Here is a 27,894-nt window from a genome sequence, read left to right as displayed (position 1 = left end):
TGGGCAGGGAAGGGAGGGCACGGCCTCTGCCGGGAAGCCAGCAGCCTGGACACCAACAGAGGAGCCACTAAGGGTGGTAAGCCGTGGGCTCTGCAGGCCCGGCACTGCCCCCGCGCCCCCCAGGACAATTCACCGGCTCCGCCACCTCTGGCTGCAGGTGGGGGCCTGGACAGACTCCAGGAAGCGGGCTCCGTCCCGCACACACCGGGTGCAGCCGGGCAGTTCCGGACACAGACCCCCTCCATTCCCCTGGCAGCTGCTGGCTCAGAGCTGGGGACACAGGAAGGTCCGACTAGAGGAGGCGGCAGGGCAGGAGCCGGCGCGCTCGCGGGGGCTGCTCTGTGAAGGGCCATTGTGCGCCCGGGCGAGCGCGTGCCTCCCTTTGGCTGGGTGCGCCCAGGGTCGGGAACCAGAGTCCCCAGCCTGCCGGGCCGTGGACGGAAAAAAAAACCGCACCGCGCACCCCCCCAACACAAAATTGTCATTTATTCTTGTTGTTGTTAGGAGGCAAAAAAATGTACAGTTACAAGAATCATTTTCCAAACAGAGGTTAAATATGAGCTGAAAAGTGTAAAAAAGGAAGAGGGACATCACTTTACAAATCATTAAACAAACAGAAAACAAAACCCAAAGAACCAACCCCCCATGCCGAGTTCTCTCCTTGTGCAACTCTGCAAAACGAGAACAGAAAATGAGGTGGCCCGTGGAGGTGACGGCCCGGAGCTGGGAGCCAGGAACAGGCGGGAGGGGCTGCTAGGGCGCTGGCCTCCTGCCCCTTCGGCCCCCGGTCTCCGGCGCCTGCTTGTGCCTGGTGGCCATGCTGAGGCTGGGGGCAGAGAAGGGCGTCTCCGGAAGCTCCCGTCAGCCTGTGACATTCAAACACTGCGGAGACAGGCCAGACTGGGAAGTGGAGACAAACGGGACGTGGGGACGGACACCCGCGCCTGGGCTGGTACCTGCCCCTGTGCCAGCCTCACCTTTCCTGATCTGAACCGGCCCCAGCTAACCCCGCTATTCTCCTTCTCTCCAGACCGCCCCCTCCCAGATCCTGACTGGCCCCTGCAGCATCAAATGGTTGATTTTAGTCTTTGCTTAAATTAAAAAATTAAAATATATATACATATATATACTGTACACACAGGACAATAACAGAAGTGTGGGAAAGGGAAGCAGGGAGCGGGACAGGAGAGGAGGCGGGGCTGTGGGGCGGGGCTTCAGAGGGGGAGGGAAGCAGGGCGGCGGAGAGACAAAGGGAGAGGGGAGGGGGGAGGTTAGAGGACCGGAGGGGAGCAATTTATTTTACAATAAAATCGGGAGTTCAAACCTCAGCAGAACAGGACTCTGGGACCCCCAGAGGGCCCCTCCCCACACCAAGTAAGGAGGGGTGGGCTTGGGGGGCGGCGGGGGGAGGGGGCGGGAGCTCGGCTTCAGATCCGGAGGGCGGTCCCTGGTCCGAGGGGGCGGGGCCGCAGTCTCAGCTTCTCCGTGACTTTGAGTGCTGGATAAGCCACTGTAGGGTGATGTCTGCGGGGCAAGAGAGGAGGTTACAGGGCTTCAGGGCTGGTTCTCCTGAGGGTAGAGCACACACCTGGCCGGGGCGGCGGGGGGAAGGGGGCGCGCTGCAGCTAGGGCCAACTCCAAGGGCATCACAAGCCCAGCTTCCAGCTGCCAAGCTCCGAACAGCCCCTGATGGGTGCAAGGGCGTCTGGCTGCGGTGAAAGAGACGGAGCCATAGGACGAGTCCCTCAGACCAGAAGGGTCCGACCCTACGACGTCACAGGCAGGGAGTGAGCCCCAAGGAGAGGGGGGATTTGCCCACGATCACACACCAGTTGACGGCAGAGCTGGGGTGATGCTCAGCATCGGGGCTTCCCGCTGCCTGTCCTGCCCAGGAGAGCCACGGCGCTCCGGGCTCCAAGGAGAGAGCCACCGGCTGCCTTCCCCTCCTGCCCCTCCCCGCGAGCGCAGCGACGCCCCCAGACCCACCGATGTTGTCCTTTTCTTTGCAGGAGATGGAGTAGCAGCAGATCTCTCGGTCCTGGATGGCAGACAGATTCCTGCAGGGGACCAGAGCTGTCTGCTGAGGTTGCCACTGAGCAAGGGGCTGGGGGCCGGGGGCCGGTCGGGGATAGAGGGACGGGGAGGGGGAGGGGCGAAGGGCGGGGCTCGGGCAGGCGCGCTCTAGCGCCACCAAGCGGTGGGCGCCGAGAGCAGCAACGAGCCCTCCGCTCTGGCGCCTGGGAGTTTGGGGAGCAGGGAGGAAGGACAGGGAAGAGTGGTCAACTCACATTTTCTCGATCAGCTCCTTCTCATCCAAGGCTCCCGGGAGGTCTCGCTTGTTGCCCAGGACTAGGACCTGCCGAGAAGGGAGGGCAGGGCTCGGTCCAGGGCAGCCACGGCCAGGCTGCCCCGAGAAGGGGGCTGGCTTCCGCAGCCCCGTTGCATCCACACCCCTCCCTCTCCCCACCGCCAGCAGTGTTTACCCCCACCTGCCCCCAGCGGTCCCCGGCCGGCCGAGCCCCCGACCCTCCCACTCCACTCGGGGCTGACCGGGATGCCCTGCAGCTGGGGCTTGTCCAGTAGGTTGTGGAGTTCATTCTTGGAGGCCTCAATCTTCTCTTGGTCAGCGGCATCCACCATGTACCTGGGGGGCGGCAGGTGGGGACAAGCTGACACCACAGGCTGCGGGGTTGGGGGGGAAGGAGCTGCAGCAGCTCTGGCTCGACACCCGGGGTCTCCGCCACCTGGGACGGCTCAGGCAGGTGCTCTGAGAATGTCTTCTGAACCGATGGGAGTGAGAACCTGCAGGGGCTGCTGCGGCCGGCCCTTGTCCCATCCCCCAGACCTCTGGAGAAGCTGCCGCTCCGGTGGCAGCGCTGGGCCCCATAGGATTAGACCTAAGTCCTTCCCAGAGTGACCCGCTTACGTTCTCAGGGCAGGGCTGGCTAGACAAGGGGGTGAAAACAGCAAAGGAAGCCCCAGAAGACTTTCCTGCATCAAAATGTTTTTTTAAAAATCAGGTTGGGGACTTCCCTGGTGGTCCAGTGGTTATAGGACTCGGAGCTTCCACTGCAGGGGGCAAGGGTTGGATCACTGGTCTGGGAACTAAGAGCCTTCATGCTGTGCGGCCAAAAATTTTTTTTAAATAATAAGAATAATAAAAACAAATCTGGTTACTGGGTGTAAGATAGGCTACAAAAACGTACTTTACAACACGAGGAATAGAGCCAATATTTTGATATAACTGTAAATGGAGTGTCACCTTTAAAAACTATAAAAAAATAAAAATACATAAAAATTTAAATTTAAAAATCAGATTAAAAACAACGAAAGCTGGGATTCCCTGGTGGCGCAGTGGTTGAGAGTCCGCCTGTCGATGCAGGGGACACGGGTTCGTGCCCCGGTCTGGGAAGATCCCACATGCCGCGCAGACTCTGGGCCCGTGAGCCGTGGCCGCTGAGCCTGCGCGTCCGGAGCCTGTGCTCCGCAACGGGAAAGGCCGCAGCGGTGAGAGGCCCGTGTACCGCGAAAAAAAGAAACACCAAACAACAAAAGCTAAATGATCTTTTGTTTGGGCATATATATACGTAGAATAAAATTATTTTTAAAAAGCAAGGGAGAGAATTCCCTGGCAGTCCAGTGGTTAGCACTCGGCGCTCACTGCCAAGGGCCTGGGTTCAATCCCTGGTTGGGGAACTAAGATCCCACAAGCTGTGTGGCACGGCCAACAATGAAAGGAAAAAAAAAAGCAAGGGAATGAACCACTAAATCATACAAAATTCAGGATAAGGGTGAGTCTGGGTTGGGGGTAGGCAGGGAGATGAGGAGGGACACACAGATGCTTCAGCATGAAGTGGTCAGTCCTCTGGTTCTCAGACTGGCTGGTGGGCGTCCAGAGCATGTGTCAAAGCAAAGGCAGCTGCACACAGGTGTGAGTCACCTGGCAACGACCATGGCCCTGCTGCACACTTACACGATGGCGCTCACTCCTCGGCAGTAGCGCTCCCACATGCTGCGGAAGCGGGGCTGTCCCCCGATGTCCCAGAGCTGAGCAAGAGAGGTGAGCGGGTGTCAGCAGCAGGCAGGCCCCCAGTCCATCCTGGCTCCCACGTGCCCCCCCGCCCGCCCCACTGGAATTCCTTCTCTCTCTACGTCCCCGACTCCTAAGCCTACCTGAGCTCTTTCCCCAACTATCCGGTCGGACCCAAGCCTCTGCTTTCCTCTAGCTTCTCCTCCGGAGGCCCGAAGCACACAGACACGTGCACACACGCGCACACGTGCACACGTGCACACGCACACACACATCCTCTGCGGCCGTGGGCCTGCGCCCAGGGGCCAGCTCGGCCGCGCACCTTGATGGTCACGTTCCCTTTGGTGATCTTGCGCATGTTGAAGCCCACGGTGGGGATCATGTCCTCATTGAACTGTCCCGACTGGAAGGAAGAGTCAGAATTGGAAAAGGGGCAAAAATCGCCAGGACCCAGATGCGCTGTCCGCGGCGGCCACGGACCAAAAGGCTGCGGGAATGAAGCAGAGAGGCCAGGCCGGAGCCTCTCAGGCGCCCCAGTGTCCCGGGCAGCTCCCGCGCGCCCCCTGCTTTCAAGCAAGACGGGCCATGACCAAGCCCGGTGTCCACCTCACACCCGAGCTCCCGTGACAAAGAGGCCCCTCGAAGTCGCCCGACCAGGATAGAGAAAGTCCTTCCTGAGGTCTAACCCACCTCTCTGTTGTTGGACCAGAGCCCCCTTTCTGTATCTAGCCTCCGGTGCGGCAGGTCACGTTAAACAATCTAGGTTTACACTTTCACGTGGTAGTCAATGTTCTCATCAGACCGAGGGTCGGTAAGTCAGCCAGGCCCCAAAGGCAACGCGCAGCAAGCAACTTCCGGGTTTCTTTGTACTGTACCCATTTGTAGGATGGGTACCCCTCACCGTGCACCCCGACTAGACCGAGAGCTCTTGGGAGAGGAGCCGTGTCTACACTGACATGGGTGAGTTCACCCAGTAAGTAGAAGTTAACCGTAATTCTGTTTCCCATAACCCACTTTCAGATTCTAACAATTCCCACGTCTCCCCTCTAAACTGTCTCTAAGATTGTTCTAAACTAGCCACAGGACTCTATTAAGGCCAGACCAAACTCCGCTCAAGGTCATCTCCACGTTCACATGTAGGACACCTCCGCTTCTCCCCCAGACGCAGGCTGAAGGAGCTGGGGCTTACTTAACCTTGAACCTGAGGGGACAGCCTTGTTCCCTTACGATGTCACTGTCTTCTACCAGGTGGGAGGAGTAATTTGCCTAAGGCCACACAGAGTGGTCAGGGGCTCTGACCATCGGCCAAAGTGTAGGACAGGATGGCCTCTCATTCAGAGCCTGTGAGTCTGAATGAAACCCCCCCTGAATGAGACGGATGGATTCCCTTTTATCTTCAGGAATCACCTGAGCTCGTTCACCAAGTCCCTCGGATGTGAGCACTGAATGCCCAGGACTGACGCTCAAGATAAGACGGATGAGGGTTCCTAACCTGGAGGCCGAAGGGGGGCTCGGAGACCCCCCGAAGGGGCGCACAGTCTGTATGTGCACATCTCTGTTTGCATGTACACGCCTCTGGGGAAAGGGTCTCTGTTTTTATCAGATATCAAAAGGGTCCAAGAGCCTCTAACAGTGAGGGAAAGGGAGTGCCCTGACGAGGGTTTGCTTTTGGCTAAGCAGGGGGCTAACTCCACGAACCCCAACAGGGTGCAGGTGGAATGGGGCACCCACTGGGCCCAAGCCCACTCCATCCCCAACCGGGCAGATGAAGAATGTGGTCCTGAGGAAGGAAGCCCAGCTCTTGTTTATCCCTCATCGTGGAGGAACTTGGACAAGACACTTGGACCTCTCTGGGCCTCAGGGTTTCCTTCTGTGAAATGGCAGAAAAGGGTTTTGGTTTCCTAAAAATTGGCAAATGGGGCTCACAAAGTGCTTGGAAATGGTTTCCATACATGAGGAACCATCATGCTCTTTGGCCACCCAGAACATTCCCAGGCTCCCATAGAAATGGAAAGCCCAGCCTGGCAGAGTGTGATCCTGGACAAAGGAGGGTTCCAGGAGGACCCTCAGGGAGCCAGGCTCCCCGGCCTCAGTATTTCCAGTTCAGCTGTGAATCAGAGCTAAGCTGGAACCAGTCACTACTGCATTTCCCGGCTAAGGCCTCAGATCTCACAAGCTCCTCGTTCAAGGTCAGCAGGCACCCTAACGTCATCTGGAGGAACCCCTGGCTCAGACTTGAATGTCCTCTGGCTCATCCCTCCTGGGTCAGCTCCAACACTCCAAAGTGCTTTCTAATGAGTCAAAAATCCACCTTCCCAGCTCTACCCCTCGGGTACCCCAAAGTTAGTTCTTCCCCTGGATGGCCTTTCACACTTGTGAGTATCTGAAAATGGCCTCTTGTTTCCCTCGGGCAAAACATCTCCCACTTTCTGGCAGCACAACTTTTTCAGAACTCAGACAGGAGTTCTGGGTTCTCAGATGCGCTGGAGAATCTCTTTGTGACGCTTCCCAGCTCACATTAGCCAGAGGAGCAGCTTACACATGAGCTCAATTTCCATTTACAGTCGGACTCATACAAGGAGTAGAAAAAACCCAAATGGGTAAAAGCTAAGACAAAGAAAGGCCACAAGAAGAGGCAAAGGGGATCCAGAAGGTCAGTGGTGGGCACGGGCCAGAGCCCGGGGTCCTGACTCTTCACTTCTTTCTGAAAGACACTCCACTGGGATCATACACTGGTGGGCGACAATGCCGTGGCCCTGGAGGAGCTGAGAACTCTGGACTCGGGCACTCCCACTGCAGCCCACGAGGGATGGGTGTTCTGGAGAAGCCTGTTTCGAGGGAAATTCACGCTGCACTTTCAGGATGTGTGAGTTGAGGTGGCAAATTTATGTCATAAACATGAAGGCCCGGCTGGGGGAGGGGAGCCCTCGCTGCACCCCTCGGAAACTCCTGACCCTGGCAGTGAAACCTGCGACTCTTGGATTCCGTTTCTGACCTGCCAGAGCATCCCATTCTCTGGACACGACCAGGACACGGAACCGCCTGGGTTCCTGTGGACCCCCGCCCAGGAACACAGCTTTGTAAACGCTCTAGGAGGAGAGACTCCCTGGGGACCAGAGGTGATGCCCAGGCTGAGCCACGAGAGTAGCAGCGGCACCGACTGGTCCCCTCTCGGCCTCTCCCTGGAGACAGCCCCCCGATCTCGGCACCTCGGAGCGAAGCCACAGGCCCGCAGGACCCGAGGCCAGGCGTTGCGCTCCTGCTTTTGGAGTCCAAGTCAACACCAGGTCTAACCAGGAGCCTGCGACCAAGGGCCAGCGCCTGGGCAGACAGGAGCCCAGGAACCATCGCGCCAACAAACCCAGCCTGGGCCCGAAGAGCCTGTGCTGCTGGGTGAGCGGCCAGGAGCCCCTGGGCAGAGGTCATCGCAAACACGTTTGGGAAAGGAAGCCAGTGCCCAAACACGCCATCATGGGGTACCTGCCCCCCAGTCTCCCTCCACCCTTCTCTTCGAGGGTGGGCAGGAGGCAGGCAGGGGAGGTACCCAGGCTGGCAGGTCACACTTCTCTGCTGACCCCTGTCATGTATGGCCACTCCACAGCTCTCAGAAACCCCCGTCTGCGGACGAGGGCCGGGTCCCCGGACACTTCAGCTCTGCCCAAGCCTTCCTCAGCCCCACATGCCCAGCCCAGCCCTCTCGGAAATGCAGGCCGCAGCCACTACTGCAGCTCAGCTCAAACACCCAGGGAGCTCATCTTCCCCTTTTTCGAGGCAGATTTTAACTCCTCCCCACCACTGCCCTGGCGCTGAAAGGCTTACACTTGCCCACCTTGGTCTTGATGACCCAAAGCCCTCAGAGCCACTCTCCCCTGTGTCCCCAGAGTGGACCTGCCCCTCCACCTCCAACTCATCCTCTGGGTCCGAAGCACCTCCTTCTCCCCTGCAACTTCCGGGCCAGGCGGGGACTCCGAGCTCCCTTTAGGATGCAGTGCGTCCTCCCCGGACCCCCAGCTGGACGCCACGGTCGGGGAGAGGTTCCCCGTGGAGAAGGAGTCTGGGCTGGAGCCCAGGGCCTCTGCCGATTCCACTCCCCCAGGGATCCCTCCCCCCACACACCCTCGTCAATAGCACCGGGGCTTCCTCTTCCGGCCAGGAGGGGTTAATCCCCCGGGGTGGGGCCGGGCCGGCCCGGGCCCCCTCCCCCAGCCTCGCGGGCATCCGTCCTGCGACCCTCCGCGCGCCGCACGGGCAGGCCCTGCACTTTCGCCCCGTCATGCGCCAGGGTGCGGGCGCCGGAGGGGGCCCGTCTCCGCGGGCGGCGGTCCCTCTGGCCTCGTGACACCCTCGGCGCCGCCGGTCCTGGGGCCCGGGCCGCGTCCCCTCGTCCCCCGCCCCTGCGCCCGGCCGTGCCATCCCGGCCCGGGCGCGCGCCGCCGGGTCCCCAGGGCCGTGCTAGGCCCCGCGCGCCCGGGCCCGCGTCTCCCCGCCGGCGCCAGCCGTGCCGGCCACGCCAGGCGGCGACCCGCTCGGCTGGGCGCGGCGGGGACCTGAGGCCCGGCCGGCCGGCGCCCCGTACCGCGATCACGTTGACGAAGGTGGTCTTGCCCGAGTACTGCAGCCCGACCAGCGTGAGCTCCATCTCCTCCTTCCAGAAGAGGGCCTTGAACCAGTCCAGCAGCTTGTTGAACAAAGCGATCATGGTCGCTGCGCCGGCCGCGCCCGGTGCCGGCTCCCCGCCGCCCCTCGTGCCCTCGCGCTGCGGCCGGAGCGGCCCCTCCCCGGTGCGGCCCGGCTCCGGACTCGGTGCGGGCGGAGGCTCGGCTGGAGCGCGCGGCCGCCGACGACTCGCTGCCGGATCGGCGCGCCGATGGGTGTGGCCTCCGCGCGTCCTTCTCCTCCCGGTCGCCGTCCTCCTCGCAGTCGTCCTCCTCCTCGTCCTCTTCCTCCGCCCGCGCGGCCGCCGGCCCTGCTCGCCCCCGAGCGGGCGCGCTCCTCCTGGCCGGGCCGGGCGGGCCGGGCTGCGGGTACGCTGGGCGGGGCGCCCGCGGCCTTCGGGGCGGGCCGGGCTGCTGTGCGCTAGGGGCCCTTGGGGAAAGAGCTCCGATTGTTTTTCGCCTTCCCGGGTTGCTGTGCCCCGATTGGCACCCGCTTCCTTCTTACAGGGCGGTGGGCCCGAGGTGGGCGAGGGCCCCGCTGAGCGGGACCATTTCCAGGGTGGAGGATGGTGCTCCGTGGCTTCCCAGGAAGCGGGGACGATGTCTCTAAGATCTTTTGTTCCCTAAGTCCTTGCCTCTGAGCATCTCTGGGTACCGGAGCCCCAGTGGAGGGGAACATCCACCTGTGAGGCCTCGTTAACCACGAGGTACCAGGGCCACTTGCTTAGGAAGCCTCTGGCCCAAAGTGACTTTTACTGGGACCACCATGATACTAAAGAGAGAGAGTCCTGTGGGGGGTTTCCCGTGAGGGAGGTTTGTGGCAAATGAAAAAAGTTGGCCTGTTTTGGTAAAAACCAAAGTTTTCTTCAGGAGAGCTGGCGGTAGGAGGTGTGGGGCTTGCAGAGATGCTGGTCCTGGGAGGACCCAACCCCGGGGCTGCTGGACCCCCTGAGCCCACACCCCGCTTTGGGCGTGCCTTCCTACTTGGCCTCCACAGGCACTCACGTGGCGTCTGTGGCTTTAGTCAAAGGTGCGTAAAATTTCAGTCTGAACCACACCTGCCAAGCCCAGCCGAGTTGACCCCAAATGATCTGTTGCCGAAGTGGAGGAATCACAAAGTCCTGGCCCCGTGCAGTATCCTGGGTTATTAAGTTACTAACTTACATGGGCTTTCTAGTCCTTGCCCTCTGTGAGTCCCTCTCTAGCACCTAAGGAACACCTCTGCCCGTTTCCCAGACTGACTCCAGTGTCACTTTGTTTCACGCGGCCCTGGAAGGGCTGGAAAAGTGCACGTCTGGGGTGAAGGTCAGCAGCCTGTTCTTGGCCTGTGGATTCTCACTCTCTCTACTGATGTAAAGAGGCTCCAGAGGCCTGAGAGGAAGAGGGACAGAAGGAATGACTCAGTCATCCGCGAAGTCTTTATTTTCCCACCTGGTCACTCTTCAGAGCCTGTCCTCAAGTTCTGGGACGGGGTTGGGGTAACAGCACCCAGGGAGAGGAGGGGAGCCTGCCACCTGTGCGGTGGCTTTCCTCCTGTGGGGTCTGAGCTCAGGGAGGACCAGGCGCCTGACGGCCCAGCACCCAGCGCCACGGGCCCCGGGAGTGCCTCTCATAGGGCAGGAAAGCTTCAGGAGGGTGTGAGCCCATTCCCAGGCGGTGAGGAAGGAGGAGACCAGCAGAAGCATTAGGAAGTCACCCTCGGTTCCAACGCTGCATGTTTTCCAGAAGCACTGTCTGAGGGAAAGGCCAGCTGTTCTCCGGGACCCAGCTCCTTGGGGGGTTCCTCGGAGAACTGGCCCCGGCAAAGGCAGCCCCCAGGGGCCAAACACCTGGAAGGATGGTGCCTGCCTTCCCCCCATGGGCAGCCCATCTCGGATTCAAGGATGAAGGATTTGGACGCCTCCCTGGGGTGTGGTGGTCAGCCCTGACATAGAGCTGGGGGGCCCTGGACATCGTGTGGATGTGAGGTGCGGAGGGGAGTTAGCTCTCCGGGGTAGACTATGGGGGGTCCGGGTTCAGCCTGAGCCCCTGGGTCCACGTAGGTGCTTTAACCCGGGTCGCTCATGGCAACAGCCAGCCGTCCAGGTGTGCTCTGCAGGGAGGCGGCCACGGCGGGGCTGCTTGTCTAAAGTCAGGTAGCGCCCTCGGCCCCATGCTCGTCTCTTGTGTCCTCCCTGGGTACTCGGGGTCCCTTCTGGGGTCCGAAGGCAGGCAGAGGATGCTGGGCCTCCCTGGAGAGTAGCTGGGGTGGGTGGCCGGCAGCTACGGAGGCAGGGGCAGCCGTCTGGGCCTCCAAGGGGTCCACACACTTTCCCTCTTCTAGAGAGTTCAACTGTCCCACCAGGTTAGCTCCATAGCCTGCTCCCCGGACACTCGTGTGGGCACAGGGGCAGTCTGGTCCCTGCTCTCTTTGGGGGGTGTCCAGCCTCACGGATGTGGGTGAAGAGGCCCTGCTAGGATGCTGAGGACTTGGCCCAGGTAGCACCAGGCTTTTCCCAGCTCAGGTCATCGGCCTGTGCTCGGGCTGGGCCAGGGTGGGGGGCGATCTTGGGGTCACTCTCTCGCCAGCCCCAGGAAGGGGGTGCAGCTGGAGTGGCTTCTAGGTGCTCCTCTGGTGGTTCTCCCCCGGTGGCAGTAAAGCACCTGATGTCCATGTCCGAGGAGGAGACTGAGGCCCACGCGGCGTTGCAGGGACCAGGATGCCCGGGCCTCTTTCCCAGCTCTTGTAGAGGTCAGCCGCCAGCTTTAAGCTCGGAGGGACATGGGGGGCCTCTGCAGGGAGCAGGGGAGTGGGCAGTGCTGAAGGACAGTGTCTAGCCCTGTCCTCACCGTCCAGCTTCCTGTGACCCCAGACACACCCCGAGGGGCACCCTGTTCCCATGCCCACTCAGGGGGTTCCCCAGGTCACAAGGCCCACTCTCCCAAACCCACCTTCCCAGGCGCGGGGAGGCGGCCCTGCGCGGGGGAGGGTGCCAGGGTCAGGGGCTGGGCTCCTCTGGCAGCTGGGCGGCATACAAGGCCAAGGTGTGGTGCAGGAACTCGTACTGCTCCGCGGTCTGGATCATGCCCCCCCTGCGGGGAGAGGTGCACAGGCCGTGAATGGCGGTCCAGAGGGGAGAGCCTGAGCTTCCCGAAGGCCTGTCGGGCTCCTCCTTCCAGGTGCGTCCTCTCTGCAGCGGACCCCCCCCCCCCCCGCTGCACCCTCCCCAGCCCGCGGTGGGGGTAGGAGGGGCCCCATGCGGGCAGGCGTCTTCTCTGACCCTTCAGCTCCTGGGGAAGAACCAGCCCCTGAGTCCCCAGGCTGGGCCAGGAACATTCCTGACCCCAAGACTTCCTCTTCCCGGTAATCTTAGAAGTAATAATTCTATATATGTGTGTAGTAGGTGCTCGTGTTCCCCAAATACTTTCACATCAGTTAACTCATTCCTTACAGCAGCTCTCTGGGGAAAGGGACATTGTCTCTCTCTAGATAAAGAAATGGGGACCCAGGGAAGCACAGTGACAGCTCGGTGAGATGCACCCTGGTCCTCTCTCTCCAAATCCAGTGAGCTTCTGTGCATCGCCTATGGCCACCTAGTTTCTAGAACCAACCATGCTCTTTCCCCCCACCTTTCCCCTGAGTAGGGAATTTGGAAAAACAGAGACAAGAAACAGAAGAGGTTGAAAGCTCGGGTAAATCCACAGGGTGGCCTATTTACCTCTAGGCGCCCCACCTCTGCCCCCCGCCCCGCCCCCCGCCAGAGAGCTAAAATTCTAGATAGAGATTCTCGCCAGGGTGTGAGCTGCAAAAGAACAGCTCTTGGAGCGAAAGGGGCCCCTTCCTCTCGCACAGGAAGTGCCTGGTGGTGAAGGGCCCCGCTCAGTCCGCAGACCCACCTGTCCAGCCGCAGCTGGCACACGATGCCCAGAATGTCCACTTCCCCTAGGGCCTTCAGCTGTTGGCAGCCAATGCGGGTGGCGATGAAGCAGCCAGTCCGGCCGATCCCTGCGCTGGGTCCAGGGGTCCAGGGAGGGGGCGGGGAGGTCACAGGGGGCCGGGTGGGTGGGGAACAGAAGGGAAATAGGGAGGCCTCCACGGGGCGCGGGGTGGCCACGGGGGCGTCTGCATCCCTCGCTGGCCTCCCCCTAAAGCCGGTCCGGGTCGCCCTCGGGTCCCTGTGGGCGTTTTGAGGCGCTCCCTCCTGGTCGGTGGGGGGCAGCAACTTCCTGCTGACGGTGCCTATGCTGGGCTGGATGACCCCGCGGAACGTCCTTCCCTAACCACGCCGCGTCCTCACAGCTGCTGGCGCCCGGCCCCCTTGCCCGCCTCGGTCCTGCCCACAGTCCTGTCCCTTCTGCTCTGTCCTACCCTTAACTTCCTCCCTTCTTCAGGAAGTCTTCCCCTGTGAGCCCCGGACCTCCCAGCACTGCGTCTGGGTGCACCTGCGGGAGGGGTTTCCCAGCCCCTCTGCCTGTGCTTTTGGCCGCTGTGTTCTAGTTAGCATGTGCATCCCGAACGCCTTCCTTATTTTAAGTCTGTCCCCTGCATCACTCCACTTCTTACCCCGTGGCCTAAGTGTTCTTTGTAACTGGCAAATCCAGTTTTCCGAGCCAGTCCCGTGAGGCCCCTCGTCACTTATCTTCCAGGCTTTTTCGTCCTTGCCCCCTTCCCATGTGACTCCGGCCCCTACTCGCTGACTCTGCTCCCAGCATCGTGTCAGTTTCTAAACTGCACCCCTGGGCCTTTGCACGTGCTGCTCCATCTGCCTGGCAGGCTTCCCCGCCCACCCCCAACACCTTCGCTTGGCTAATCCACCTTTCAGGTCTTAGCCTGGCTTAGAGGTCATTGCTCCCGGAAGATGTTCTCTGGCCAAAGTCTGGGCTGGGCGACTTCGTTCTGTGCCCCCCCCCACTCCCCATTATGTCCTCATGCTGCGTCCTGTTCGTTTCGTTGGCTGTCTTTCCCACCAGACCATAAAACTTGGCAGAAACCAAACCGTCTTGTTCACAGCTGTCTCATCTAACACTGTGCCTGGCAAGACCAGGTTTTCAGTAAACATTCATGAGTGAATAAATGCGCTTCCTGACAGCGGGGATCATGTTCGTCTCCTGCCTCAGCAGACTGGGAGCTGCCTCTCTGGACTGTGCCTGGGTGTCCAGCCCACACGTCCAGGTTGTGTAGCCAGAGGGAAGGACAGAGCGCTTGCTGAATGACCTAGAGTTTCCTGTCCAAGTAAGACCTGGGCCTGCTCTGCTTAGACTCCTTCCCAGGAGGGGCCCAGCGGGGAGGAAGGGCTTCGGGGGAGGGGGCACATACCTGCAGTGGACCACGATGGGCCCAGTGTTGGCAGCCGTCTCTGGGCTGTCCTCCACCTCGGCCACCAGGCGCAGCAGGGGCCCAGCCGACTCTGGGGTCTGGTGGTCAGGCCAGGCCGAGAAGAGGATGTGCTTCACTGACCGGCGCTCTTCCTGGTGCTGGGTGGGGACAAGGCATGAGAACAGGGCACAGGATGAGGGCATCGCCCGTCCCCTTCCCTGGTGCTGGGGCTGGAGGGAGCCCGAGCAGAAGACGCCAGCCTGGTCCCGTTCATTTTGCTCCACCGCTCCCTCCTGGGACACCTCTGGGGAGGGCGGAAAGACCCAGGTTCCAGTCCTGGCTCTGCCTCCAGCCAGCACGTGACTTTGGGTGAGTCCCTTGACCTCACTCTCCTCACCTTGAAAATGGGACCATGATGCTCGGAGGATAGAGAAACGCTTTGGAGAGCAGAAGACGCTACACAATAACAGATGCGTTTTTAGGCCCTTTTACAAGTTATTAAGCATCTTGTCAAACGGCCCGCGGTTCCTCCAGCAGTGACTCCAGGACCCCGCTCCCTCCTCTGGGCGCTTGGCACAGACCGCTGGGCCTTCCTGGCGGTTCCCACATGGATCGTTGGCGCTGCCCTACTGGACTAGAGGCTCCCTGAGGGCGGCACCCACATCCCTCTTCTTCTGGTCCCAAGCAGCTCTTTACATGTGGGTTCAAGCAGGTTTCCCTGAGTAAACCTGTGCCTCCCAGGGAAGTTCCAGAGAGTGAGGGTGGCCCGACTTCCCTGCGGACCAGAGAGCGGTACCTGGATGGTGAGCTGCCTCACGGCGTACTCCGGGCGCTCTCTCACGTCCTGGACCTGGATGCGGAAGGGCCCGTAGGTCCCCTCCTCCGTGGGCCAGTAGTGGACACACTTCTGGGGAGAGGGAGCTGGGAGTCAGGGGCCAGGGCAGAGATGGGAGCAGGGACCCCCCCACACACCACCTGCGGCATTTCCACCCTGCTGCGAGGGCTGGGCTGTCCTGAATTTGACACCTGCAGATAAAGTGTCCCCCCCCCCCCCCACCCCTGCTTCTGGCTGGGGCTGGCCTCCCTGCCAAGTGTCTCAGGAACTGACAGGTGTCCTCAGCTCCCAGGGGAGGCCCCTGCCCGGAGCTGCCCCAGCAGGGGTGTGCTGCAGACGTGGGTGCAGCCTGTCCGTCTGGGTTCGCCAGGGACTGCACCTCAGCCTCCTACCTCCTTGCCCTCTCGGAGCTGTGTCAGCATGACGATGAGGGACGTCTCCTCCTGCCACACCATCTCCCAGAAGTCTGACACGGTGTTGGGCATAGGGCCCTGGGTGGCGATGTAGGCCTTGTCCTTCCCACCGTATCCCTGCAGGCGGAGGAGGCCGGGGAAGGGTGGGCGGTGAGGCCAGGGCCCTGGGGCGGCCAGACCTGCAGGTGCCGGGCTCAGGCTGCAGCCAGGGACCGTGCAGCCCGGACACACACGTCACAGACACACACACCAGACGCCACATGGTGGACACGACACGGGCTCTGAGTGAGAACATCCGGGTTCCAACCCCTGTTCTGCTCACTGCCTGTGCAGCCGGGAGCGAGTTTCCCAGCTTCTGGTCTGTAAACGGGGAGTAATGGCCATCCAGCAGCACGTGGTGCAGACCAAACTCTACGAAGTGTGTTGGGTTGAGTCTAGCATCTTTCAGGGCCTCTGTGACTGTCCCCTTCCTCCCCTGCTGCTCTCTATCGAATACTAGTGCAAAAGGCAAGAAACAGTTCAGTAGTTATCGAGCGGATGTTTCCCTACGTGCTACTTTGTGCGTTTAGCAGCGAGGCCTAGCACACTCCTGCCAGCCTTTTCTCTCCCTTTCAGGATCCTCAGCTTCTTGCTCCTCAGGGGACGGTGAAATCCAGACTCCCCAGACTCCCCATCACCGGGCCGCGTTTCCCCCCCGCAGGCGGCCCCGGGCTGCGCGCTGTTCACCGGGGCACCCGGCCGCGGTCCCACCCACTCTGAGCCGCTAGAGGGCGCAGTCTGCACCTGCCGCCTCCCACCCCTGCGGGCTGACGCTGGGGATGGAGCCCAGCTGGCCTCCCCGCCTCCCGGCTCCTCGACTGAAGCCGTCTCCACGAAGGAGGGGCTGCCTGGAGCAGCGAAGGCCAGAGGGGAGGGAGCCTGCCCAGCGCCCCCAGCTGGCGCTGCACCTTCCGTGCAGACCTGGGAGCCGCAGGCTGGGCCTGGCCCGAGCCGCCCTCCGCGCTGTGAGGCTGGCAGGGGCGGCGGGACGGGGTGCGCCCAGGAGACCGGGGTCTTCCTTCCGGCGTCTGACGTCTGCTCTGTGCTCCCGCCTGGCGTCCTGGCCTGTTTGCGCCGGCTTGGCTCGGAAGGGCTGTGGCAGCCGTGGTTCGGAGCTGGGACACCAGGTGCCCCAACCACCAGCCGTGCTAGGTGGTGTCCTGGGGGTTCTCTGGACACAGCCCCCCCACTTCTCCGCCGGCGACTCACCCGGATGTAGTTGGCGTTGATATAATCTCCGTCCTCCCGGCTCTGCCCCCGACCCAGACAGACGCGGCTCTGGGGGTCTAGGAAGTAAAAATCAGCAGAGGCCACAGGTCAAAAGGTGACCAGCGAAGCAAACTCACGCAGGGCCAGAGAGAGGAGTCCTGTGCTTGTCACGGCACCTGCGAACAGCAGGTGGCCGATACCTATGGCATTATTTCATATGCACGCAGAAGGGAGCCACCGAATGTTCCTGACCAGCAGTGGGCCATGGTCAAAGAAGTAACTGGGAAGGTTCCCTGGCTGGTGCTGGGCAAGATGGACAAGCGAGGAGAGGGCCTTTACTGAACGACATTCTAGTTTGGAGATCAGTGAGGCGCAGAACAGGGTCATAGCAATACAAATGGAAAAAGAGATATTGTCTCCTGAGAGGCCGGACTGGAACTGAGGCTTCATTCCACCCCCAGGGCGAGTCAGCCTGGCTGTCCGTCCAAGGGGGCCTTTCTCCAACTCCAGTCCAGGCCGGATGAAGAAGCAGGCTCCCCAGGGCCAGTTGGTCTGGACGGAGGGTGCCTCGGGGCCAGGAGCAGGGCAGTCCCCCTTCCTTGAGTGCTAACAGCCCCTGGACTGGCCCAGGCAGGCAGAGGGCTGTGGCCTCCAGACTGGGGGTTCCTGGAGGTGGCCTGGCCAGACAAGGGTGCTCTGAGCGGAGCGGGAGGGGAGAGTGTCCCCAGGCCTCGTGCTCAGAGGGCCTGTGCCTGCCTCTGAAGGACAGGAGGCGCTGACCCCGGGACCGCCATCTGCAGCCTCCTCACCGCGTCCATCTGAGGCCCTCCAGGCCCCTCTCGGGGAGCCGTCCTGACGGGGCCTCTCCCCCCGCAGACCTGTGTGGGCCCTTTCCCACGTGGGAAGAAGAGGAGGAAGGAGGTTTGGTGCAACTGGCTGTGTGACCTCCAGCAAGTTACACAACTTCTCTGTGACCTGGTTTCCTCATTTGTAAAATGGGGATAAGAACACCATAGACCGGCTTCCTGGGGTCACACTGAGCAGCGCTGGCCTAGCATCACCCTGGCTGTGGTTACTTGCTCCCCTTCCCCGGCCAGGCCCGGATGTGGGCATTCCTCTGCCGGAAGAAGAGCCTCTGCGTACGGCAGCTCTCTCCTGGCTGAGGCTGTGTTCTACCTTCTGAACACCTCCAGCCCCAGGCCCCTGCCGCAGTCCTTACTTGGCAAGATGGTCTTGTATCGGTCCTTGGAGGCATGGCCAGGAATATCCAGGTCTTCAGGGCTGACAAAGTTTGAGGGGATCTTCTGGCGGGGGGAGGGAGCAAGTGAACAGCCAGCCCCCTTCCAGCCTCCTCTCCCTCCACCTTTCCTAGTAGAGCTGGGACCCAGCTGTTCGTCCTGGCATCAGGACGCAGGTCTAGATGTGGCGGAGGGCAGAGGAGGGAGGCTGGGCGGGTTCCTTCCTGGAGACCCCAGGGTTCTCTCTCCCAGGGGCCCAAAGGGGACAGGCCTGCAGGCCAGGGTAGAGTGGTACCAGCTGGCTCTCCTGATTCAGAAGGGCAGTGACGCGGAGGGGACCCCACGTTCTTACCAAGAATTCCTCTTCCAGCTGCTTGGGGCTGGGTGGCTGGTGTTGCAGGGCCCGGCGGGTGAGGGGGCGCCCGGCTGTGCGCAGAAAGTGCAGGGTGACCTCCTGGGGCGTGCGCACCGAGCAGATGGGCTCCACGGTCCCCAGGGACCGCACATCCAGCATCAGAGCCACATTGGAGCCGCGCCTGCAGCACAGACAGCCAGTGCCCCGTGAGCCCACGCGCGCCGGCCTCTGATGGTTACGATTGTTACGGGCACCTCTGGGGGGCGGCTCCTTGTCTCCCCTTGCCCCAGAGGCCCCGGGCCCTGTGCACTTCCGCCCCTTGTCGGCCAGAGCTGGTGCCCCCACTTCCCGTTCCCGGCCCGGCCCCTAAAGCTCTGACCAGCATCCAGGACTGGAGGCCCCGGCCCCCTCCAGGGGTGCTCAACCCCACCTGGGGCTTGGGGCGCAGGTGCGAGGCTGACGCAGAGCTTGTACCCCAGACAGGTAAAAGGCATGCAAATGACATGCAAATGAGCACATCTGGTTTCCTTCTCCTGGAGAGGTGGCGAGGGTCCCGCAGGAGGGAAGCCCCTCCCGGAAAAGGTCTTACCTCTCCTGCAGGCGCACGTGCTTCTTGGCTGGCGCCTGGTCAGGTGGAAGCTGGGTCATGGCTGCCCTCAGGGGAAGGGGTGGCCGGTGGCTGTGCTCTGGAGTGCCCCCCGCGGGCCTGGACCATGCTCGGGCGGGGGGGCTGGGCCCAGGGGAGGCTCACTGGGCCATGACCTTTGACCTCTGGGCTGCCGGGCCGGCCAGAGGAGGCTCCCAGGCCCAGGCCGGCTTTCTGCTCTCTGGCACCTCTGTTTTCACTGGGGTGTCTTCCGTTCCCCAGGAAGTGGCGGTGTTTTCACCCTGGGAAGACCAGGATCTCTGCAGGGGCACCCAGGAGGCGGCAGCCTGTGTTTAGAGTGAGGGCAAGATGAAGGGTAGAGACTGTGGGTGAAGATAGGAAGGAATCGGGGGGCGGGGCGGGGCGGGGTGCTGCCCCAGCCCCACGCTGGAGGCCAGGTCAGGGAGGGCGAGGGGGGAACACAGCGGTTCTGGATGGAGGAAAGGCTCACACACACCCTTCCTGGGTGTACGGGGGCCTCCTCTGGACGGGAAGGTGGAGGCCTCCTGCAGCCTTGGAGCCGCCAGGGCCCCGGGCGCGCAGGCTGCTGCCGCTTCCAGCCCCAGGGGTGTCCTGGCTCCTGGGGTCTCTGTCCAAGGACGGAGGCTGGGGGTGTTTCCTTCCTCCTCTGCCCATCCCCCCCCCCAGCCCGCCTCGGTCGGTAACCGTCACAGGAAATGGCCTCACCAAGCCCTTGAGCGACAGCGCACATGGGGAGGCAACAGCTGGGGGCACAAGAGGGGGCGCAGAGGTGGTGGGGGGCCCTCCCCTGGGGTACGGTCCCCATCTTCCAGACCAGAGTCCCAGCTTCCGAGTCCGGGAGGGGCTGTGGGGTCACCGCGCCCGCAGGGGCCGAGCGGGCAGAGAGGCTCTCGCAGCAGGAGGGCCTTGTCCGCCTCTTCTCTCCCTTGGGGGCCCTGCCCAGCCCTCGGGGACGTCAGGGGGTCAGCAACCGCGCCCCAGCCGGGCGCCGTGGCCCCGGGCACCCTCCTGCTCATGCCCCCCCAGACGCCCTCCCGTGTCTCCCCAGGTTCCCACAGCCCTGGCCCGCGGGGCTGCTCCCCGCCCGCCCAGGTACGTACTGAAGCAGCTGTGCCCCCAGCGCCTCTCGCCAGCTGTCTGTCTGTCTGTTGGTCTGTCTTTGAGGGCTGGGAAGGCTTCAGGAAGCCAGCTTCCTCCCTCCGCCCCTCCTCGCTGCCACCCACGCACGCCCCAACTGCCTGCTGCCACCACCAGGGGTCGGCGGCCTCCCGCCTCTGCCCCTGTGGGGGCCGCTGGCCTGTCCTGGCACCTTTGCCACGGGCCCGGCCCTGCTCGCTGGGAATGGCCGAGGTGCTGGGCCGTTCTTGACCACCCGGCCCCCTCCTCCAGGGCATCTCCTCCGGGTCCTGGGCGCATCCAGCCTCCGCCTGCTCGTGGGGCAGGGCCGAGCCGAGCCTAGCTCCAGGCTGCCCCGCAGAGGCCCGGGTACTCCGGCTCCCACGGACCTCGGCTGGAGACTGATTTCCACTTCTTTGCTTCTGCCTCGGAGTCTCGCCTGGAAGCCCTCGCCCCTTCAAGCCGCGGGAATCATGCCAGGCACAAACAGAAGTGGGCACAGACTGGGTGGGACAAGGGGAGGCAGGAGTTCTTGCTTCCCAAGGGGCCAGGCTCAAGGGTCATCCCAGGCCCTGAGCCGCACCCCGGCACCCAGCCGCCTCTGGCCTGAGCCAGGCCAGCTGCCCTGGGAGTCGGTAGTGAAGACAGCTTGGAGGGTAGGAGGGTCTCGGGGCTTTTCCCGTCCCCAGGCCCCCCCAGGCCTCCTCCCAGAGCCCTGAGGTCTACTCAGAGACCCATGGAGAGCGGACAGCCTCTGGCTCTCACACCAGGGGACCCCCCCTGTGTCTTCTTTGCCGCTGGGGCGCCTGAAGCCTGGGCCTGGAAGGGGGGTGCCCAAGTCCAAGACCCCAATGGCCCACCTCTGCCTCACCAGCGGGCCTCCTGTTGGCTCCCTGCTCGGCTCCTGTCACCTTGAAACAGTCCCCACACCCTCTGCTCCCGGCGCCCACAATCCCATCCTTCCCCTTCCACCCACTTCTCTGATTCAGCCATCCATCAAAGGGTGACAGCAAAAACGCATGACGTACAACAGGCCCGGGGGTGGGCACGCAGGAGGGGGCGCTGGGGAAGGGCTGGCCTCCAGGTGGAGAACAGGATGGCCCTCTGGGGCTCGAGAGGTCCAGAGCTGAGGAAGCACTCGGCTCTGGTGCCCAGACGGGGAGGAGGGGGCAGGAGCCTGGGTGGACCTGTGGGGTGTGACCTCCGCCTCAACTGGCCCTCAACCCCACCCGTGTTTCCACTAGTGGATGGCGGGGGCCTGGGGATCAAAAGGGGGGCAGGAGGGGATTGGAAAGAGGGCCACCCACTCTGGGGCAAGCTGTTGATTGTTATCGAGAACAGGAAGCTAGGGTACCGCAGGCGTGGGGAGGAGGAAGCGGGTGAAGCTCTCCCCAAACTGCTCTGCCTGCGCCCCCAGGCTCTTAGGGTCTGAGCCCTCTGGCTGTGAGCACGCCTCCCTCCAAGGTTTGAGAAGCCGGAGGTTGAGCTCTTGGGTGGAGAGCAAGGAAGCTGGGGGCCAGGAAATGGGGAAGGGGGGTGGGGGGCGGGTAGTGGTTGGGCGTTAAGCAAGACCCCGAGGGTCTCTCAGCTCCCTTTAGGTGTGTTTGGGGTAGGTGGATAGTCACCTTGCCTCCTGCCCACCCCTCGCCCCTTTCCACTCAGAAACGCCTGGACATCTTTGGAGGTGCAAACACAGCTGCGGGGCGGGGGGCGGCACCGCCACAGGCTTCAGAGAGGACAGAGCCCTGCAACAGCCCCGCAGCCTGGCCTGGGGGCCGGGGGTCCCGCTGTGCCTTGTCTGGGGTGGACTCTGCCCCATCCAGGCTGCTGGGAGCACGTGAAGGCCTGTATGCCCCAGGAGTGACTCCTGTCCCCGAGCCCCCCCCACCCCCGCTCCTGGCGTGAGCCTGCCCCCAACAGCTCTTGGGTGGCTCACTCCAACTGCTGACTTGCATCCAGAGCTGGGTTCTGGGGTGCAGGAAGCCAGGAAGACCCTGCTGAGCCCTTGCTGAGACTGGAGAGTTACTGCTCCTCCCTGAGGCTCGGGCTCCTTCGCAGGATTGCCGCCCCCCCCCCCCCACCAGGGGCCGAGGATCGCCCCTCCCACATCGGTGAGAAGGTGGAACCGGGCGCTCAGAGCTGTCAGCTGGAGAAGCGGCTCCGGGAGGGCCAAGGGCGCCGGAACTGTCCCCCTCCTCACTGCTCCCTTTCCCCACCTGGCCTTCACGCACTGGGCCGCACTGTTCCTCTGCAGCCGCTCCCCAGTCCCAGAGCTGTGAGCCCCAGGGTCCGGAGCCCCCCAGAGGGGCTGGTGTACCGGGAATTCCCACAGGCACTTGTTCCTGCCGCACCTGCTCGCCCCGGGGTCAAAGGCTGCCACCGATAAAAGCCCCGAGGCAGGGGTCTCGGGGACTGGGCCAGCTGCGGGGGCTCTGCACCCGGCCAGGTCCTGCTCCCCTCCCCGCCTTCCTCTCCGCTCCTCTCTGGAGAAGCCCTGATCCCGGCACCCCACGAACAGCCCTCAGATCCTGGGCCAGCCCAGGCGGCTTCCATTCCACGTGTCCCTGGCTGTGTAGGGGAGACAGAGACCTAGAGAGCTGGGATCCGCGCGGAGGACGCTGCAGAGAGCCCGGCTGGGAGGGCTGGTGGGAGTGGCTCTGGGTGCCCCCCAGACACCCAGCCCCCACCCGACCCAGTTTCCTGACACCTCTGGGTGCCGGCTGGTGCAGGGGACTTTCCATACTTTTCAAGGCTGAAGGACCCGCGTGTAGGCTGGCCCAGCCACCCTGGGACTCCCGGGAAGAGCCCTGTTCTTTGCTGGAACTCAGGCCCCTGTAGGAGGACTTCAGGACAGAACAGAGTTCTCTCCCTCCCAAGCCCAGAGCCAGCGAAATGGACATGTGTTCCCCAACGTGGCCTTTCTCTCCAGAGGCCTTCCTGCTCCCGCCCTACCCGGCGCCTGCCGCCTTGATGTCCCTGGATGCCACACGCGCACGTGCACCCGGGCAGGTGTGTGCACCCTCGTGGCTCACGAGTGTTGCCTGCGTACACTGTCAGGCCACATACATGGCCAGGCTGCCGGCACGCACACTCCCTCGCCCCACGCAACAACCTGGTCAGACGGACCCAGGCCTATCCCCTCCCTGGGGACCTTTGCCGGGGCACGGGAGATGCCCAAGGCCGGCCTTCAGCGGTGGGAGCGGAAGGGGCGCCAGAAGAGGGAGGGCTGCCGGGCAGCAGGGGGGAGACGGGCTGGTTCGCACGCGGGAGCCAGGAGGCCTGGACCTGTCCCCTGTCCGCCGCTGCCTCTGGCTGGCTCTCTCCAGAAGGCATCGGTAAGGTGCTCAGGGCTCTCCAGGTGGAGGATGTGGCTTTGTCTGTGGGAGGGGCTGCTGGGAGGAGACACAGCCCTTGTGGTGCTTCTTGGCTGAAAGGAGAGTCTTGGGTTGGGGAGACCGCTTCTACCGTCAGGACCTTCCTGCACCCTCTCCAGGCTGCCCCTGCCCCCCAGCCCAAGGCCGCCCCAGTCTGGCTGGGGGTTGACAGATGTGCCCCTATGGCCAGGTGCCTCAGCCAGGCCCCGTGTACCTCTTCCGTGCCCTGCTGTACCTCTTCTACTTAGATTCCAAATTAGGGTGTTTCCACCCCACGTCTCCAGCCTCTGCAGGTTCACCAAAGTGAGGTGCCCAGGTGAGGGGGAGGGCCAAAGGTGCAGCGTGGCCCCCTCCTCTTGGCCTGACTGGCCCCAGATCAGTTTCCCTAGTTGTTCCCCACCCCCAGCCCTTTTGAAAGAGCGCATGTGCACTCGCGTGCGCGCGCACGCACACACACGTGCGCGCGCGCGGCCTGGAAAATCTGATGAGGCTGCAGTGCTGAGTTTCCAGGCCCCCATCCAGAGGCCGGTGGGCGGCCCTGAGGTTTGGGGCTGGGCAGAGCGGGGACGGGCAGGTAGCCCACGGCTCTGGCCGGGGCTGGTCCCTGTGCAGGCCCGCACTCCCTGCCAGACAGCCTGAGAGAAGGGTCCTCAGGAAGCCAGTTAGCCGTTCAGACTTTATGTACCTACCTGCCTGTTTGCTGGACGTCCGCCTCCCCACCTGCGAGCCTGCTCCGGGGCCCAGAGCTGCTTCCTTTCCTCCATCTCCCTTTCCTCCTTTCCCCGCGTCAGCTGCCTTGGGGTGGCGGCTCCGGGGGAGTGCTTCCAGGTGAGTTGTTGGCTCCAGGAGGTGGGGGGCCTGACCTCCAGGAGGCTGCCCGGGGCCTTCGCAGGCCTGCGGCCAGGTGGGGGCGGGAGGGGAGGGGGCGGGGTCTAGGTAGAGGGGGTGGGGAGGGGCGGGGTCTAGGTAGAGGGGGTGGGGCGGGGGCGGGGCGGGGGGGGAGGCAAGCACGCATCCTAGGGGGCCTGGAGCAGGAGCTGGAGGTCCCAGGTTCAAGCCCAGCTCCCCTCCTCACGCTGGGGCCTGGGCTCTTCCCTCCCTGGATATTTCTTCCTTATCTGGGGGTCAAGGGTGTGAAACCAGAGGGCTCTTCTAGACCTACCATCACTGGGACTCCAGGCTTTTGGGACAGACGCGCGCCTGTGTATGTCCACAAGCGACGCACACGCATAGCTGGTCCATCCACCCAGCACCCAGCCACACACACCCCCACCACGTCACCAGGACCCCTCTGCACAGGAACACAAAGGCCCGGTCCACCTCTGCGCGTGCAGGGTCAGACACCCCCTCCTCTCCTGGGGGGCGTGGCGTCGGGGACCAAGCTGTCTCTGCCCACCCGCAAGGCCGTCTCTCCTCTGGGTCTGGGTCTCGAGGGACAGTTTCCTGCCTGGAAAGCCAACAGCTGGAAGAGGGTGGAGCTGGGGGTGCAGGGGGAGATGAGCTTGCCTGCAGCCTGGGGGCCGCAGCCCTGTGCCCCTGACAGGGCCCTGCTGGCACAGGGTCTGGGCTGGGGAGGGAGCACCTCGCTCTCCGCCCGCTGACCAAGGGGCGGGTGGGGATGGGCTCCTCCTGCTACCGCCCAGCTCTCCCTGCAGACTCGGCCGGGATGGGGCCCCCATTCCCGTGCGCGGTCCTCCTGTGGCTCCCAGGCTTCCTGGCCGAGGTGAGGTGTGCCCCTGCTCTCCAGGGCATCCAGGCCTCCCCCCGCCCCGTGGCGCCGTGGCTGGGCTGCATTAAGCAGGGCAGGGGAGGCTCCTTCCCACCCCCCTGACGGGACAGCAGGACAGTCTGCTCCTGGTTCCAGGGCCTCTGCACCTCGGTGTCCTGCGGTGATGCCCTTCGGCCACGTCTGCGGAAGCCAGACGAGAGGACAGCCTTTTCTCTGGTCCTGGCTGGAGCCCAGAGCCTCTGCCCATCTCTTCCCACACCCTCGCCCCCTCCCTACAGGAAGACAAGTGCCCCTCCCTGGAAGGGGGTCCGCTTGGGGAGAGTGGAGGTAGGTGCCTTCCGTGGGGAGGGGGCTGGGCAAGGCTGTTTCTCTGCCCAGACCCCGCCTCTGCTCTGGCCCTTCCCGCCTCTCCTCCTCCTCTGGGGCAGAAGGTGTTGGGAGACTCTGACCCAGCCCTTCTCCCCCGGACCGCCTCTGAGGGTGAATGTCAGGGTCCAGGGGAGGTCTGCCAGCCACACCCTCTGCCTCAGCCGCCTGACCCCGCTGGGGTCCCCGGAAGAGCAGCCACTGCGGGCCCACACCAACGCGTCCAGCTTTGAGTTCCAGGACCTGGTGCCGGGAAGTTGCTATCAGCTGGAGGTGACAGCCCTGCGGCCCTGAGGGCAGAACACCACTGTCATCCGCACTGCCCACACAGGTGCATGGCCTGCGGGCAGGGGAGGGGCCGAGCAGGATGTGGCTGCCCTGGAGGGTTGGCAGGGGGCGGAGCGGCCCGAGACAGTGAGGTCTCTGAGGACCACGCCTGCTGCAGTGACTCGTCAGGGGCACTAGAAGCAGAGGTGATGCCCCGGCCCTGAACTTGGTGCCTCTCTCTGCCTCTGATGCAGCCCTGTTGACAGTCCAGGACCTGCAGCTCCGTAGCTTGGGGAGCCCGTCCCACCTGGAGGCCTTGCGGGGCGCTGCCCCCAGAGGGCAGAATGGCTACCAGATTCTCTTCTACCACCTGGAGTCGCAGACATTGGCTCACAATGTGTCCGCGTTCCCAGGCACCCTGTCCGACAATTCTAGTGACCTCTTACCCGGCAGCGAGCACGCTCTGGAGGTTCCCACCTGGGCTGCCGACCTCCAAGCGAAGCCCAGCATCTATCAGTGGACAGGTAAGGCCAGCGCTCGGCAAGGCCCCGGGGGCGGCCGGTCTGGGAGTGGGGGGCCGTCCAGAGCCGCGTCCCGTGACTGGGCTCCTGGGCTGCTGCTGCTGGGGCGGTGCCCGGGCCCCGCGTCGGGCCCTCTCTCCAGCCCGGCTGTGCTCTCCCCACCCTTTCTCCAGCGCCTGTGCCCCCAGCTCAGCTGACGCTGCGTGCGCCAGGTGCCAGCGCCCTGCAGGCCTCCTGGAATGACTCTGGGGTCGCCGCCGGGCTGCGTCTCATGCTCACAGACCTCCTTGGCGGCTCCAACCTGACAGCGGGGGTCACACGGGGCATCTCCAGTCACACCTTCGCTCGCCTCTCTCCGGGAGCCCCCTATGAGCTGACACTCAGCACTGTTGCCGGGCCCCATCCGGCGGCGGGGCCCAACGCCACCGAGTGGACCCGTGCGTGCTGGGCGGGTAAGGGGTTGCCGCAGAGGCTCTTCAGTCAAGCAGGCAGGAGCCAGCTGGTGGGGTGGGCTTCCAGGAGTCCTGCAGGGAAGGGGTGAGGCCTGCCTGGAGGGGGTGGCAGGAGTCCACCCGCCCCCACCACAGACGATGACGGTGGTGACACTTATCGGCACTGGTAGCATCCACGTGCCAGCCCTGTGCCAGGCACTTCTGTGTATCACCTCGTTTACCCCCCAGAACAACCCCTTAAGTTGTGTTATCTCCGTACAGTGGAGGCATCGGGGTTCAGAGAGAGGAGGACCAGGTCCCGAGGCTTAGGAGTGTCCAGCTGGGCTGAGCCCGCGGGGACTTTGCTGCACTTTTGCTCAGGGAAGTGCTGTCTCGCTGCCACTCGCTGGCTGTGGGTCTCGGGCAAAGTGCTGACCCTCTCTGTGCTTCAGCCGCTGTATCTTAAAGCAGGATGAAGATGGCAGCCTCGTGAGGAGTGTGAGGCCTGGCACCGGATGTGTTATCGTTTGTCACCACGTCCTCGGCCGGGTCCCAGGACTCACCCGGAATATGGCTCAGGGTCACCGCCAGCGCCTGGATGAGGCCTGGTCCAGGGCGTGCGGGAAGAAGCTGACACGGGGGTCCAGGACCTTCTGCACGTGTGTCTCCCTTCCCCACAGATCCCTCAGTCCCCCTGGACCTGGTACTCGCTCCCCGGCCCCCAGAGCTCTGGGCCACCTGGAAGGCAGGGCCGGGGGCCCGGGATGGCTACCTGCTCAGGCTAAGTGGACCGGTGGAGAAGACCATCACGCTGGGCCCCGGGCCCTTAATGCCACGTTCCCGGGGCCCCTGCCCGCTGGACACTATGCTCTAGAGCTGAGGGTTCTGGCCAGGCCCTATGACGCCTAGACCCAGGCCAGTGCCTGGCTGGAGGGGAGTCTGCACTGGCGGGGTACAGGCTGGGGTCCTGCCCAGGGGCACCTGCATCAGGAGACGTGTGAGTCCTCACTCTCCAGGGACCACACCCCCTCCAGATGCTGCAGCCCAGCGCCGGAAAGGCAATGGTACTGAGCTGCCCCTGGACAGGCTGGAGGCCGGCAGGGATCCTGGGACCCAGGTACTGCCCTACACCCAGGGAGCCCCCAGCCTCCTCAGAAACATCACTGGGCCACCCAGGTCACTCTCCAGGGACCTGGGGCCCACTCAGGGGACAGTGGACACTGTCCCCTCTCCAGGCAACACCCCCTGAGCACCATAAGTCACACAGGTGAGTGCCAGCCACCGCGGACCCTGGTCTAGGGCTGGGGGGCTTTGCCTCGGGGTGGAGATCTGGGTGGGGACATCACAGCACCACAGATACTGCAGGGCCCCCTTACCAAGCCGCTCCTCTCT

The 27,894-nt window shown here is 63.4% G+C and overlaps 2 protein-coding genes across 2 annotated transcripts; both read right to left on the bottom strand.

Moving 5' to 3' along the window:
• Window positions 1–466: 466 nt before the first annotated feature.
• On the bottom strand, window positions 467–9,022 carry ARL8A (ARF like GTPase 8A). The gene is made up of 7 exons (XM_033843902.2): window positions 8,607–9,022; window positions 4,353–4,433; window positions 3,974–4,047; window positions 2,551–2,644; window positions 2,289–2,356; window positions 1,987–2,057; window positions 467–1,524 (listed from the first exon to the last, which is right to left on the bottom strand). Exons 1-7 carry the CDS (start codon window positions 8,727–8,729, stop codon window positions 1,475–1,477), a joined length of 561 nt encoding a protein of 186 aa, XP_033699793.1. The 5' UTR covers window positions 8,730–9,022; the 3' UTR covers window positions 467–1,474.
• Window positions 9,023–10,092: 1,070 nt separating this feature from the next.
• PTPN7 (protein tyrosine phosphatase non-receptor type 7) lies at window positions 10,093–20,408 on the bottom strand. The gene is given in 12 exon segments (XM_033843861.2): window positions 10,093–11,457; window positions 11,617–11,757; window positions 12,562–12,675; window positions 13,982–14,139; window positions 14,778–14,888; window positions 15,209–15,346; window positions 16,478–16,554; window positions 17,697–17,781; window positions 18,068–18,251; window positions 18,660–18,739; window positions 18,741–19,003; window positions 19,799–20,408. Coding segments are annotated over 10 exon segments (1,086 nt in total). The 5' UTR covers window positions 18,786–19,003; window positions 19,799–20,408; the 3' UTR covers window positions 10,093–11,457; window positions 11,617–11,663.
• Between the last annotated feature and the right edge of the window lie 7,486 nt (window positions 20,409–27,894).

The sequence above is a fragment of the Tursiops truncatus genome, chromosome 1 (assembly GCF_011762595.2).
Source record: "Tursiops truncatus isolate mTurTru1 chromosome 1, mTurTru1.mat.Y, whole genome shotgun sequence".
Classification (NCBI taxonomy): domain Eukaryota; kingdom Metazoa; phylum Chordata; class Mammalia; order Artiodactyla; family Delphinidae; genus Tursiops; species Tursiops truncatus.
This window is presented reverse-complemented; position numbering and strand designations above follow the sequence as displayed.